The 15,576-nt window shown below is 24.7% G+C and overlaps 2 protein-coding genes across 4 annotated transcripts in view; one reads left to right on the top strand and one right to left on the bottom strand.

Annotated features, from left to right (window-relative positions):
* LOC107442529 (O-acyltransferase like protein) overlaps window positions 1–4,397 on the top strand; it is a 41,350-nt gene extending 36,953 nt beyond the window's left edge. Inside the window, exons 15-16 of one of the 2 annotated variants that reach the window (XM_016056117.4) lie at window positions 910–1,055; window positions 4,116–4,397. In XM_016056117.4, the coding sequence (XP_015911603.3) occupies window positions 910–1,029 (120 nt within the window). In that variant the 3' untranslated portion in view covers window positions 1,030–1,055; window positions 4,116–4,397. Of the gene's footprint in view, window positions 1–909; window positions 1,056–4,075 lie in introns of both variants that reach the window. The other variant, XM_016056116.4, reaches the window with a different exon arrangement.
* The window catches only part of Orc2 (origin recognition complex subunit 2), a 38,243-nt gene continuing 24,573 nt past the window's right edge, over window positions 1,907–15,576 (bottom strand). For both annotated transcript variants that reach the window (XM_087150120.1, XM_087150119.1), the window contains exons 7-13: window positions 14,592–14,800; window positions 10,858–10,990; window positions 9,106–9,202; window positions 7,560–7,703; window positions 6,066–6,296; window positions 4,748–4,866; window positions 1,907–2,598 (exon numbers count right to left, since the gene is read on the bottom strand). In XM_087150120.1, coding sequence (XP_087006246.1) covers window positions 2,521–2,598; window positions 4,748–4,866; window positions 6,066–6,296; window positions 7,560–7,703; window positions 9,106–9,202; window positions 10,858–10,990; window positions 14,592–14,800 — 1,011 coding nt within the window. In that variant the 3' untranslated portion in view covers window positions 1,907–2,520. The remainder of the gene's footprint in view (window positions 2,599–4,747; window positions 4,867–6,065; window positions 6,297–7,559; window positions 7,704–9,105; window positions 9,203–10,857; window positions 10,991–14,591; window positions 14,801–15,576) is intronic.

The following is a 15,576-nucleotide window of genomic DNA, read 5'->3' as shown; positions in this document are numbered from 1 at the left end:
TTTAAATTTAGCAGATCTCAGTGAATCACTAAGTATTTTCAGAGCTTTCAAGTTTCTTTGTAACAAACAGTCGACAAGCAACCTTAGTTAATCAAAATATCACACAAACAGTTTAAATGATTGTGAAAAGTTTATAGATTTCACCAAATGGAAGACTTCAGGCAAGAAATAAAGGCAGGACATAATTTTTACCAACTATTGTCAATGTCAAGCTAATTTATTCAAATTTGTATTCAAAAAGCATCACTTAAATTCTTGAGCTCTTCAATTTCCATTTTGGTTTAAAGGGATTTTTTTACTTTTTACTAATATGGCAACACTGTTTAGCTATTAAGTACAAATTTGGTTCCTTACTTGTTACAAAATCACATCAGACTAGTTTCAAATTGAACTCCATTTTTTTTATTTTATATCTTTCATTGACATATGCAAATAAGTTTAAATTAGAACCCATTTTATATTCAGTTTTCATTTTCTAAATAAAAGAAAGATTCTAGAATGTAATTTAATAAAAACTGGTGATGTTTAGTGGTCTTGTTGGTGGAAAATATTACAGATGTTATAAAATTTGCTATTTATATGCATACCGAACGTGGGGATACAGTATAGTTGAGTTTGATTTAATAAAGTATTTTACACACTTATTATATAGAAAAATAAAATATTATAATATTAAGTGAATTTTATATCCAAACGGTTTTTTGTTTTTAAATAAATTAATGAAGAGTCAAATTCAATGCCTCAATATTTTCATACATGCACATATGTTTGCTACTATATAACTAAGTAGATAACACTAACAAACATAATAATGTTTACTTTTCAATTAAACATGAATATCATGCATGTAAAAGCTATGCTTGTAATGTATAAATTTTAATTTCTTGGTGTTGGATTTTTAATTAATAGGTGATGTTGTACTTTGCATTCCTGGTTGTATCGTATAGTGCAGCATTTGTTATCAGTATTATATTTGAAGCACCTTTCATCAATCTTGAAAAATACTTAAGGACAAGGTTATCAAAATGATACTAAGTTTCATTAAGTTTGAAAAGGTAAATATATGTTTGCAGATGTTAAAAAAAACAACAATAAAACAATTTATATTTATAAATAAGACTATTTATGCATCTCTTTAAGAAAAAAATTTAATATTATTTATTATTAATTAAAGTTCAAGTTATTTTGCATTTATTTAATGTTATATGTTTAATTATTTATGAAAATAAGATATGATATGTCTTTTTTAGTTTTGTGCTTTCAGATTAACAATTTTTAAGCACTTGTGAACTGTTGGAACAAATAAATAATTTAATGCATAGATATATTTTTTTTTATAAAATAATTACTGGATATGTGAAAATGTCATTACTACTTTTTTAAAGCTAGAAATTTAAACTATCAATAGAGAAAATTATTTTTTGTAAACATCATATAAGCATAATTTATTGTGTTGTCTGTTCAATGCCCAGACGTAAAATACAATAAAAATAAGTATAACTAGAGAAAAAAATTATTTTTTGAAATAAAATTTTCTTTTTCTTCAAGAGATTAAAAATTAAATATCAAGTTAATCATTTTGATCACATTTTTGTGCATTAACATTTTGGTCATATTTATTGTAATTGAATTTGATAATATATTTAACCTACGTATTTGTTTAAAAAATGTAATACGGTAGAAACTAAATTTTGATCACTATATTAAAATGAATGGTTCAGTGCAACCTTTCTAATAGGCGTTAAATAACATTAGGTCTATGGGATAGCAAACAGAACTTAATGTATGGGTTTCTATAGTGAAATAGTTGCTGTAGCAGGGAGTCACACTAAATAGTGAAGCTACACATCATATTCAAACATCATCCATTTTTTTAAAGAATAATTCAATCATAATATATAGAAAGTCATTTTTAATGTATCATTTATTTGCCACAGTTGGAACAAAAAATAACATTCAAATATAAGATTTATAATGAAAGTCAAGGAAGTATCGTGTAATAAGAAATGTTTTTTTTTAATTCAAAATTCAATTCTCAACTTAAAATAGCAGTCACAAACGTGAATCAAAATGTTTTACAATGAAAATTTTCATCAAGAAATAAATATGATTTTAGTATATTTTTTTGACAATGCATTAGAAAATAACTTCACAAATTACATAAGATCTGATAAAATTAATTTGAAAAGCAATAAAAAAAATATATTATATGTTATAGATAGATTGCAACTTAAATGTGATAAATAAGCAATAAAAACATTTGAAAATTTCAAATAAATTTGACACTAAAAAATTGAAAAAAAAAAAAAAATCATTTTTATCCAGCTGAAATGTGATAACTTGAATTTCATAAAAAGAATTTCATTAAATCAAATTTATTAAGTTTTTCATTAGAACATTTTTATATACTGCAAAAATAGAGCATCATAATAAACTAAGAAAAAAACTAGACAATAAAAACATGATAAAAAACTGTTCTTTGACAGAAAATTAAAATATAGCTGTACCTAAACATAAAACCTATTTACAAGTTTCTAAAAATTGATCCAAAGTAGCACCGTCTACAGGAATATACCACAACTCAATGCCTTCAATTGACTAAAAAAGAAAAAATTTAACATTAAAAAGTATATGATTTTTTTATTTATTATTACAAATTAGATGAATGAAAACAGTTTAACATTTTAAACACATTGAGAGAGCTTTATTTAAACAAATATCCTATTTATTTATCGCTTGGCAGAAACACTTTTCTTATTTTTTTCTCATATAATTTGAAATATTTCTTGCTAAAATATGGTACCCAATTTCCATGCTTTTTTTTAAAACCTGTAATTTTTTAAGTAAATCCATCAATATTTAGACAAATAAAATGTAAGTCTTAATGCAACCACCTTTTCTTAGAATTTTTTACTTTTCTATTGAGTAATTGAAGAAGCAAAATATTTTTTGAACACAGTAACATATTTAAAAAAACAAGTTATGGATTAGCGTAAAATTATGTATCATCAATACGTAATAATTCTTGCCTCTTTCATATATTTAAAATTTTTTCTCACTGTTTAATAAATAAGTATCACATGGAAGCAGCAGGTATAAGTTTTGTGATTAAGAAAAATAGAAGATATAATTAGAAGTAAAGTTTTTTTTTTACTAAAGAGAAACAGTATATATATGCTTTTTCTTCTTTTCACAAAAAAAAAAAGAAAAAAAGAAAAAATGCTTCTTAATTTTCAAAATATTAGAAAGAGGTTAAAAAAGGCTTCTTTTGTCTTTTGACAACCTTGAAAAAGAATCTTTTGTTCGTTCCTTAGTTTCAATGTGGGTGGTAACTGGCAAGTAGTTTCGAAAATGAACTCATTTCTTTTTTTTTCAAGAATTAGAAAAAGGAGGGGAAACACATTTGAAACATATTTTATTGGTCAATTTTGTAAAAAAAATTCACTATCTTCAAACACAAAATTTTTAGCATGCTATAATAGGCCCTACTACAATTTCCAGTCTTAAGACTGTAGAACGTATGAAGAAGTTGCTTAATAACATTTTCAAAACTAATTTTTAAAATTGTTCAATTATTCTGATCAGCCTTGATCCCGATTGGTCTAGATAATCGGGGTTCTACTGTACATATAAATGATATAAAATTTATAAGTCATTAATATGCAAATAATAATACAGTAATTAACACAGTAATAATAGTAATTATTAAGTAAGCAATAATCTGCGCTCTACTGTACACATAAATAATATAAAGTTAGTTTATAATATAAAGTTAGGTAAATGTCAGATTTTTTTACAGTATGATAGAACCTTACACTTTTAAAAATTGAAATTGGGCCCGTGTATTTTTAGTTTTAAACAACAATTTAGTTATTATTACACTTTATATTGGATAGTTTACTTCTGGTATGGTACTTTGTAACACATAACTAGATAACAAAGCAATCGTACAGCGAAACTTACTCAATTGTATTTATTTTATACCTTTTGATAAATTGTCTGTAGTTTCATATCAATATTAATAAGTAAAGTACATTAGTAAAAGTAAATTAATATTATTTGATATGTTCTTTAGTATGATAACCTGATCATTCTTATCAACATTTTTGCAACAGAGGGTGTTCATAGTGATGTTTTCTGATAGTTATTGCCTGAGAAGTGGGTGCTGGATTGTGGCCACCCGAAATTGTTGGAATTCAAATCTAACATTATGAACTGATTTTTACCTGGAATGTGCTCATCTGTTGTTTTGTTGGATCATAGATTATCTGACCTATAGACATATCATGAAGTTTGACTCAGTTTACTTGAAATTTTTAGGGTGTATCTCATTTTAACTGTCAGTAAACTATGTTTTTGAATACCACTTTTCCAAAGAATAAAATCTGCACTTTACAGAGAGACTTTATTTTTTATTTCCTCAATTACGTCTCAAGTGCAATATCACGTGATCCATTAAAAAAGGTCTTAACTCAAACTGATACAGTTGATATCGATTTAAGTCAAATTTTAAGGAAAGGATTGAAAAATCAAACCAAATTCATACTATGATCATGGAAGTACTTATAATAAATATTTTCAGCATAAACACCTTATAATGTTGGCATACATTGTCATTGATTTTAGCCACACATATAAATACATAAAGAAAATGAACTAAATTTTACAGAGAAATGCTCATTAGCAAAACACAGAATTTTTTTTTTACAAATTAGACATTTCTACACAAATACAAAAATGTACTCACTTTCCGAGAAGTTAATAGTTTGTGATTCTTAAATTCAGACAAATGAGCTTGCATAGTAATCTCACTATTAACCAAGAATTCTTCTCTGCATTCCTGATACCATTCATAAAATGCAATACCTACAAAAAATGCAATATGAGAAAAAGGACACACTTTCAGATAAAAATTTTCATCATTTTCAAATTTAAATGAACTTAAATTTCTTAATAAGAAGAAAATTTTATAAGAAAGTTTATTAGATTTGTAAGTGTTGGCATTAATAAGTGCATATAAATATGGAAATGATGAGATGCATTGTTAGAATTGTATATAAACTGGCAACTTAAAACTGAAATTCTTCATTGTACTCTGTCATTTTCACATGGATATAATATTTATGATAGCAAGATAACATTGTTTTTTAATCAGATTTCAATTTCCATTCTACTGAAAAGATTTGTTTCTTTTCCTCCTGCTAAGCTCTGTTTTCATTAATCTTTATTCATAGCAATAAAGAATTTCAAAACAAAACAAAAAATAATAATTAACTGGAGTATTCAAAATAACAATTTATGAAGGTATCCTATATGAGATGTTTGAATTTAAAACCAGTTCAAACAAATTTTATAATTTTCTTTTAATTGAGACAAAAATATTTTACTCTCAGGCATTTTGATTTTGGTAAATTTTGAAAGAAACTCAAGTTTATGATTATTCCAATGTAGACTAATATTTCAGTTTACTTATGAATTAAATATTTTTTTGGGATTGAGATGTTGTTGATTAAAATATTTTTGATTCATTGATAAATTGATTTATTAATTTATTGAATTAATTATTAATTTATTAAAAGAAATCCAACAGTATCCATCTTATTTTATAGTTTAAATTGCATTTCTTTAGAACAATAAATAACTAATTAAAATTGTTTTGACAACACTGTTTTTTTATTAAAAAAAATATCACAAAGTTTAATTTTTTTTAGCAAAAATAATTATTCTTTTAGTAATTTCTTTTTATAATTTCTTTTCCAAATTAGGTTAAAAAATTATAGAAAAGTGGAAAGTTTTTTTTTTATATCAAAATCATACCAGAGGATTAAAAAACTAAAAATGTAAATTAAAACTTATAAGAAAATGATAAAAAGTTAATTTTTAATAGAGCGTTTTGATATCAACCACCTATGTTAAAAATCATTATTTTTTAAAAAAATTAACTATTAAAAAAAAGCTGAGGTGTATGATTTTTTAACTCGATACATTAAAATTTAACTGGATGAATATAATTTACAAAAAGGCAATACTGTAATGTTGGTATTAAAAACAATTATTCCTCTTACCACAATTAGGACTGTTTTGCTGTTCTTGTTGGTACTTGGCAAGAATACGAAATACTCCTTGGCTGTTAGGTGTCAAACTACTGTACACATGAAGTAGAGAGCTAAGAAGGAGATGTGACGACTGATCTTTGAATATGGAATCTTCATAAGATGTTTCAATGACATAGGGCTCAAAAGTAGATACATCAAACCAAATCCACTTGAATTGACTGAGCATAATTTGGTTCCATACTTTATAGAAGAGAGTAGGAAAAAAACAACAAAATTACATTTTAAACCGCAATATGTTTAAAATCTAAATACAAGTATAGATCAGCATATAGTAATGACTTTATTATAAAAACCTCAGAAAGATTAAAATAATTAAATATTGTAAATATTTTAAGATTTTGATTTTGAGTGCTAAATAAATATCAGTTCTATAATTAATTGTATAAACGGTTTTCAGGATATGTTTATTATCAATAATATTAAGAAATTTAGTTTTCTTCAGCATTACCAAGAGAGGCAAAATGCATTCCCCTGCTCTATGGAAAGGTGGGGAAGAATTCACATAATAAAAAAGGGAATTGGTCTTAATTTGAATGAAAAAATATTCAAAAGCATCAAGATGAGCTGATGTGACAGGGGAGGAAAAATTTTTGACAATATTGAAATCAAATTTATGCCCACGACTCCATTAGTGCGCTGCAATAGATAATTTAGCACATTCAGTGCTTTTCTGTTTTAAATCCCTTTTTCCTTCTTATTCACATCTGAGCACTCAAAACATGTCAACTTTAATTACCCTTTTCATAATTTTGAAGCAAATGAAGTTTTTAAATCCTCAATTATAGTAGAAAATAGTTTAAAACCACATTATTAATACATGGTAGGCATATAAATAAAATGCATATTTTTACAAAAAAATGAAGCTTTTAATTTCAAAAACCTTGCCCATTGCAATTTTTTTTTACATTTTTGAAATTTCAGTAAAATGTTACTTAAAAAACAGCTATTTAGATTCATTTAATAAAAAGTTAAAATTTTGCCAATTTATGTAATAAGAAATTTCTCTTTCAAGATCTTTAAATTGTGAAGGCTAATGTTTATTCAAGAATAGCTTTTGTTTTCAAAATGAGAAAAGTGAGTTGCAAGTATTAAATTAATATTAGTAGCCTTTGAACGCGCGCATTTGTTATATAATTTAAACAGGTATCTACTTTTTAGAGGTTTCTGATTAAGTTTCAAAAAAATCTAATTTTAGCATAAAATTTTGAATTTTTAGCATAATTTGCTTTCAAGCTTGTTCTTGAATTAAAAATAACACTTTATTCAATTTTCATTTAGTTGATCTTTCAACAATTTAAAAATTTTTACCCTCAAATGGTGCTTTGAATTGTCAAAGTTAAATTGTATTTTTTATTAATGTACAATAGAGAATAGAATACATGGCAGAAGGCAAAATCCTAAAAAAGAATAGAGGTTGTAAGGCTAGGTAATTAAAATACTCACTCAAAGGAGAATTAATGTGATCTACACTGCACAGGAAATGAATATTTGAAACAGCTGCGAGGGAGGAAAGAGTTGTTTGGATTTTTACATTCCGAAGTCTCATACCATCAATATTGTGGAATATTAAATAGAGATTTTCATCCCCTAAAATAAATTTAAAAGATATATTTTATGATAATAATACAATTTTAAATAATGAGCTAAATGAAATATTATACTCAGCAAAGTTTTGAATAACAAAGAGAGCGCAGTCACACATTCAAAATAGAGACTATATATTGAAGTACAATAACTAGTCATGTTTTATTTGCTTGGAAAAATCACATAAAATGAGTTTAGACAGTTAAAATATGACAAATTTTAATGAATTAGTCATAAATAAATTTTAAATTAAAAGGGAAATTTTAAAATGATCCATTAGGCATAATTGTAACTTATGAAAAGTTTTACCATACGTATAGCATATTGCAAAAGATCAAACTTGGTAACTTTTATCATTGTATAGAATATCAACAATCATATAGAAGCTTTGTTGTCTGAAATATCTATTAAATATCATGAATTTCACTTACACTTGCAAACATTTACAATCAATATGCACTGATGGTGAAAGTCAAATAACTTTTTTTCTATGCAGTAAAGCACCGTTTATATGATTTTCAAGGGACAAATGTAAATTGATGTATAAATTAAAAAATGTATGATTGAAAACTAAGCAAATTAGAATAAATTCATCATAAAAATAATAATTTTGATAACGTAATAGCATTTTAAATTTGGCATGTAATATTGTTGGTATAGAAAACAATTGAGGCGGTCCTTTTCAGCAAACAGTCTAGTGATCTTGAAATGACTGCCTTTTATTCTTATCTCTTACTAATGATTTTTCAATCAGCTAATAATTAAAAAGAAAATACCTTTTTGAAGCCTCACTTCGAGTTTTTCAGATTCAGAATATTCATGCACTTACATGAAGAAAAAAATGTATAACTGATAATTTATGTTTTTTTATTTGTTAAATGAACTATTTCAATACTAACTAGACAAAGAGTAAACTGGGACTGAAATGAAATGATGTTTAAAGGAAAAAGTACAAGTAGTGCTTTACTGCATTTTTTACTTATGCTAACAAGTGTTAACACTTAGTATGAATTGTGAAATGCATTAATGGTGATAGCATTAATGGTGGATAGCATTAATGGTGAAAGTTACATGAGCATCATAATTTTTTCACTCACATCAGAAAATGTCAACATTCAGTATGTTAAAAAGATTAAAAAAAATAATATGTTTTTAAATTTTTTTAAGCAGCATTTTTTAATAATAATGCACGCTGAACACTGATATGTGTAATTATGATTAAGTAAGAAAAATAATGTTTAAGAAAGATATATGTTACACAATGTGATTGCTGACATTGACCAGATTATAGACTAATATGATAACATACACATCGTATAATGAAAGCAAGCCGCAAATTAATCAGAAAATATAGTCATAAAACATTTTTAAAACAAAATAAATTATTTTAACTTTTAAAACTAACCTTTAGAGAAGCGCTTTTTTAAATACTGCACTTGTTCATTGACATTAGAAAATTTTCCCTGATATTCTAAGGCTTCTTCAGTTATTGTATTTAAAATCTGTAATGGAAATTGAACTATAAATTGCATGTATATAACTTAACTAAAATAATTAAAAAAGAATTTTTAGCAGTATACCTATTCTATGTCAGATGAGAAAGAAGGAGAAAAAAGGAAGAAAGTAATGAAGAGCATAATCAGATGTTTAACTTAGTATAAAAGACTGAAAGAAAAAAAATTTTATATTACATTTTAAAAATAGGTAAAATGTTTTAATGATTTAAACAATATACAATTTTTATAAAAGTAAGTGAATTTTCTAAATACAAATAGAGTCTTATTTATAAAATTAGCATTAGATTATTTATTTCAAATACATATTTTAATGTTCTAACTTTTGTGGCTTAAAAGTGAAGGAAAATTAATTTTTAATGATTCTATAAAAAAAAACATAGCAACAGCTTGATTTATGTTTAAAAAATTGACATTATGTTAAAAAATTAGTTAAATAATTAAATGGTATAATAAAATAATTATATAAATTATAAAAACCGTTTGTTGATGACTAAGCCTTTGACTAATAGTTTTATTTTTACATGCAGCTGCAGATTTATAATAATTAAAATATTTTAAGCATAAAGTTATGAATTTGAATGATATGTTTGAAACTGTATTGTTAAGTTGGACATCATTTGTAAAGCTTTAAATGGTTTTAAAACAACAACTGTAAAATGAAAGCAGAGTTGAAAGTCACTTTTCAGTGTAATAAATGACAAAAAGATATAGAAAATGACAATATAAAACTTAATTAACTTTTTAAATATACTTTAATTATTTTTTTAATATACTTTAATTATTTTTTAAATATACTTTAATTATTTTTCAAATATATGATAATTAATTTTTTTTCACTTATGCTAACATTAAATAAAAATATTGAAAAATAAACTATACAATAAAATACTTATACTTTAGATCTCTTTTAGACAATAATAAAACATAAAACTTATTCTCGATTTTCAATGGTATTTTGGTAACTTCCCAAAAGTTTAAAAAAAATATACTTTCTTTTTGTGGGAGCGAAACAGAGAAATTTAGGAGAAATACCCTTTTAAAACATAAACTAGAATATCAAAAACTTATTTTTAATGATTTTGTTATTTTCTGAAGGTTTGTTATGTCCTTTTACCCAATTTGATAAGACAAATGATTCTTAACATAAAAGGATATACCCAGAATTAAATTTTAGTTTAAGTATTTGAAAACCAAGTATCTGCTAACAATTTTGAACAGTTCATAATTTAGTTCATAGACATTTAACATATTGTATACAGTTTCTCAATTAAAATTCCAACAAAGTTAGATAGAGCTTCTTTGATAGCAAGCAATGTTAGGATTTAAATAATTCTACTAAAGATTTTAACAGAACTCTACTTATAAATAAAGTCAATTATAATCATCATAAGAAATATAGGTTTTTAAGTCATTTTGGAGTCTAGGATAAGTAAAGAATTACATCATTTATCTTAAAACAATGCAAAAAGGGTTTGAGAAAGGGAATATAATTATTATTCGTATCTATTTAAAAAAAATTGATTTAATATCATTACTTGTCATTGAGATTTTATGTTGTACATAAATATTTTAATTAACAGTTTTTAATTTGGATAGCATTTTCAGACATTCTTTGAAACTAATTGATAAAAATATTTTACCTGCTTGATGTTTATGGTAGGGAAAAAACCTTGGATAACAACATATATGGAATCATCTAAACAATCTTTGCAAAATTCATTCAATACTTTTTGTTTTGACCCAATTCCATAGAGCAATATGTTAAAACCTTTTCTACAAAAAATAAACAAAATTACATTATTTTTTCACGCACAAAATTTAATAAGGAATAAAAGAAGAAACAAAGACTTTAAATCATATGCAACTTATCATTGCAGAGAAAATTAAGATATTTTTAAAAACTTTTTAATTAAAAATACACCTTTTCCTTTTTTTTAAACAAGAGTGATGAAAATTGCAAAGAGCATTACATATTGAAATACAAACCAAAGTCCATATAAAACAATCAAAACAGTTATAGTTATTGTAAATTTAAAATTTAAGATAAACCACATATACTATGTCTAAAAAGTAAAAAAAAAAAAAGCTTTCCCATCAATTTATTTAAATATTTGACTTAATGGTTTAATTGTTATAATTTTTAAAAGTATTAAACTGTGTTTTACATTTAATTGAGCTAAGTATAAATAAATAAATGAATATTTTCCCACTTTCTTATTTAAACTAATTAAATATGAATTTTTATCAAAAATTAAAATGTTTGCAAATTAGTTTTAGTTTAAAATCTGTGGCAAAAAAAAAAAGCACAATACACCAACTTGTATGAATAACAAATTTATTTTTTGACTATCTGAAGATTAGTTTTGGCTTCTTTTGAACTTTGATTGATAGGTCTCCTGGAACATTATTCTACATTCAGGGAAAAAGTAATGCATAGGTACAGAAAACCATGTGCAAATTGGCACACATTTATAATGCTTAAAAAGGAGGGCTATTTTAAAGAAAACATTACACTCCCTAATAGTAGTATGCATAATTTGGAATATATTGTGCAAACTTATACACAGTTTTAATGCTCGCAGAGTCATTAAAAAAAAAAAATTTAAATAATGTGACATTTTTTAAAAAAGTTTACAACTTTTCCTTCTTGTGTATTATCTACAAGTCCTTCCTTCAAATTTTAGCCAACCTAAGCCTTTATTTTCAGCCTTTATTTCAACCTTTATTTTCAGCAGTTTTTTAACCCATTGACCCATTTAACCCATCTGCACATAAAAAGTCGCATTTTAACCTGCAGTCTTCTTCAAATAGCAAAATCGGTTTTTCCATGTTAATACATAGAGGAATAGTGTATAGGGGGAAACATTCTCCCAATTTTGCCCATTTTCTAAACTGCCACTGGGTTAAAATGTGATACATAAAAAGTTATAGTTTTTACATTTGTTTATAAATATCAATAGAACATTAATTGCTGAGGAAATGGTTAAACAAAATATTAGAAATAAATGAGAAGTTAAATGAGAGCATAAAAAAAGAGAAATATATACATATTACTATAAGTTTAAGCATATGTTAATGTGAAGAGGATGAGATACTTATGTGGGTTTTGAAAAGTTTTTTTTAGTGGAAAATTTGCTAAATTTATGTTTTTGAATGTTGTTTTAAGCAAGGAATACTGCATAAATCATTAAATTTTTAAGTTTTAAGAGTGTTATCCTAGTAAGGTAATATTAAAAAAAATCTAATTCTTTTGAAAATTAACTATGATTATTCCATGTACCATTAGTTGCAAAAACACTGCCATTGAAAACTTTGTACAACACAAATGTTAGAGGCAATAGAAATATAATTATACAAAAAAACAATCTTTTTTTACACTTCAGTAAAAAAATTGAGTAATTATTTATCACATTAAAAATTTATTCATAATATATATGTAAATAGTGGAAGGTCACATATCCGAAATCATCGGGACTTTGGCAATTCCGGAACATGAATTTTTTGAGACAATAGGTCTTTAAGATAAACAAACATCAGAACAGGCACTATTTAATAAAAATACAACAAATAGAAGATAATTAATGTCAATTTTATAAAACAACATTTTCTTATAGGTAAAAAAAATAAACAAAAGCAAGCAAATGATAATTTGAATTTTCTCTTCCATGAATACAGACATGCTATTTCCCATTTGTTGTGAAAAATTGGTTGGGCATGTCTCATATTCTAAAAGTAAATTAATATAATTTAATAAAAATAATTATAATATAAAACAAGGAACAGAATTATTTAAATTTTGTTAGTTAAAATATTTATAATTTGAAGGGGCTGGAGTTCTTATCAAACACTATTTATATTCAGTTCATTTAATATTTAAAGTTTATTATTCTGAACCAAATTTGTTCCCTTTCTTTTAAACAACTTTTAGTGTGAATACTGAGGCAGAATAAATATTTAAATAAAGCAAAAGCAGCAAGAAAAATTTCTTTTTTTTAAATATCTTTTTTAACAGATTGCAGAAACGTAGAACAAAAGAAAGAGATTTGTTTAGTTTTTTTGGAAAAAAAAATGTCCGGAAAATAGACATTTTTTGTAAACTGATGTCTGGATATAGGACTTTGTACTGTATATATATGTACATTTATCAGGGTGACCACTCAAATCAGATTTCAAATTTCCCTGATTTTTCCAGGTTTTCCAGATAAAAATCTGAAAATTTCCAGGTTTTAGTTTCTTTATTCTAATAAAGTGTAGACTAGAAAAGTGTCGATATTATAAAATATTTTATTCAAAATGTTATTTTTTTAACATATCTTGAAAAAAATAATTTATTTTGACAATTTGGCAAGATTTTTTTTTTATTTTTTAATGTTTTGTTACAAAATTTTGAATCAAAAATCACATATTGACCAACAAAAGAGTAAAATTAAATATTAGTACATAGTTGGTTCTTAAAAAAAACCTTTTTTTAAAATTAAAATATGTCACAAAAGGTTAAAATGAAATAGAAAAAATTAGCATTAATGCAACAATTGTAACAATTTGTCAATAAACATTGCTGTTAGCGATTGTAAAAAAAAGTGATTGGTTGGTTTGCTGAGAAAAAATAATTCACAGATTTCTTTTAATGGGAATACAAAAGCTTTCAGAAAAAGAGTGCAATATAAAACCTATTATTATTATTAAATTATAACCGACTAATTTTTGGAGAATTTTATAAAGTTAAAAGTACAAAAACATTTTGTCAAAATGGAAAAAAATTACCACGAAATCATTGGAAGAAACTTAAGCCATAAATAGATTCAGTCCAAGGACAGAATTTAAAAACAGAAGCTAATATCCCAATCCCTTCTTCCACCTCCACCACAATCTTTCCTAAATTGCACAGTCCATAGCAGTCAAAGGTTTCCACAATCATTTAGCAACATTGGGCAACATTCTTACATTAGCAACATTCTTACTTTTATGTGGCATTCCAGTTTAACAGAGCTGTAATGGAGCAAATTTTGATGCAAGCAAAGTATTGCTAAGTTGATGATATTTCAACTGCTTGGAGATACATTTCTGTCTAAAAAAAGTGGGTATAATGGATGAAATAGTCTAAATTAAGAAAATTAGTAAATAATTTAAATTAGTGAAATTAAAAAAAATTTCAGCTTTTCTTTAAAATTCCCTGATTTTTCCAGGGATGTCTGAAAACTACAGTTTTCAGACATCGTAGTGACTGGGATTAAGAGGCCCCTATATATATATATATATATATATATATATATATATATATATATTACATAACTATATATATATATTACATAACTATATATATATATTACATAACTATATATATATAATTCAAGTATAAAAAAAATCAACCTACTTTAACAGAAGTAACCACTTTCTAAATTGAGATTTATAATGCTTGAGTAGAAGCTCCTTATGTTTTATGTGGTTCTCAGATGCCCTATTTAGAATCTCTTGCAATTCCTCAATATTAGTTGTTTTTACCTTTAAATTAGATAATGTTCTATTTGAGGTCACAGACTTCTTTTGTCTTTGAGCAGAAAAATAAGTTTCAGGGAAACTGAGCTAAAAAATAAGAACTAAGTCAGTTAACACTTGAATGGAAAAATAATTTTATAATTTCAGTAAAAAATGTTGAGCATTATTTTTCAGCTTACTTAGGTTGATGGCATAATAAAAATGACTGAAATTATTTGCATTGTAACTATAATTACCAAACTATAAAAATGGAACGGCGCTTAACTATATAAAGGGAAAAGTTTTAGGATAAAGAAGTTCAGTTCTTAATTGGTGAATCCCCTTTTTAAGTTTCATAAATGATGTAAAACTTTTACAGCATTAAACAAAGAGATATAAAATAAGAGTACATAATAAACTTATATACATTAAATAAAATAGTTTGTCTTTCTTTTAAATATTTAATTCTCAATATTGCTCGCTAATTATTAAATGCTTCAATAATGAGTATAAATTATAAATTTTATACAAATACTAAAAAGTTGTAAAGAAAATAATATAGCAAATAATATAATTATGTACTGTTGTAGAAAAAGAAATTGCAAAAGTAAGGGACCTGTTCCATGGTACAGAGCTTTAGGAGCCGCTTCAAATTTCTCTATCTTTGGAGAAGTTTATCGTTTTAAGTTAACGGTTGTTAATCTTTTAACTGTGAATTGACATCATTATTCTTTCTTTAATAATAATTCTTGTATCAATATTTTAAATATTTTTTTCAGTAAATTAAACAAAAAAAAAAGTTAAAAAAAAATAATAATTACAAAATACAATTCATGATTTTTGTAAATTAAGAGAACATTCGAATGTGGTTTGATCGATTGTTC

Source organism: Parasteatoda tepidariorum, chromosome 8 (genome assembly GCF_982258835.1).
Source record: "Parasteatoda tepidariorum strain Cologne lab strain chromosome 8, Ptep-v5.0, whole genome shotgun sequence".
NCBI classification, from domain to species: domain Eukaryota; kingdom Metazoa; phylum Arthropoda; class Arachnida; order Araneae; family Theridiidae; genus Parasteatoda; species Parasteatoda tepidariorum.
The sequence above is the reverse complement of the archived record's forward strand: the minus strand, read 5'-3'. Positions and strand labels throughout refer to the sequence as shown.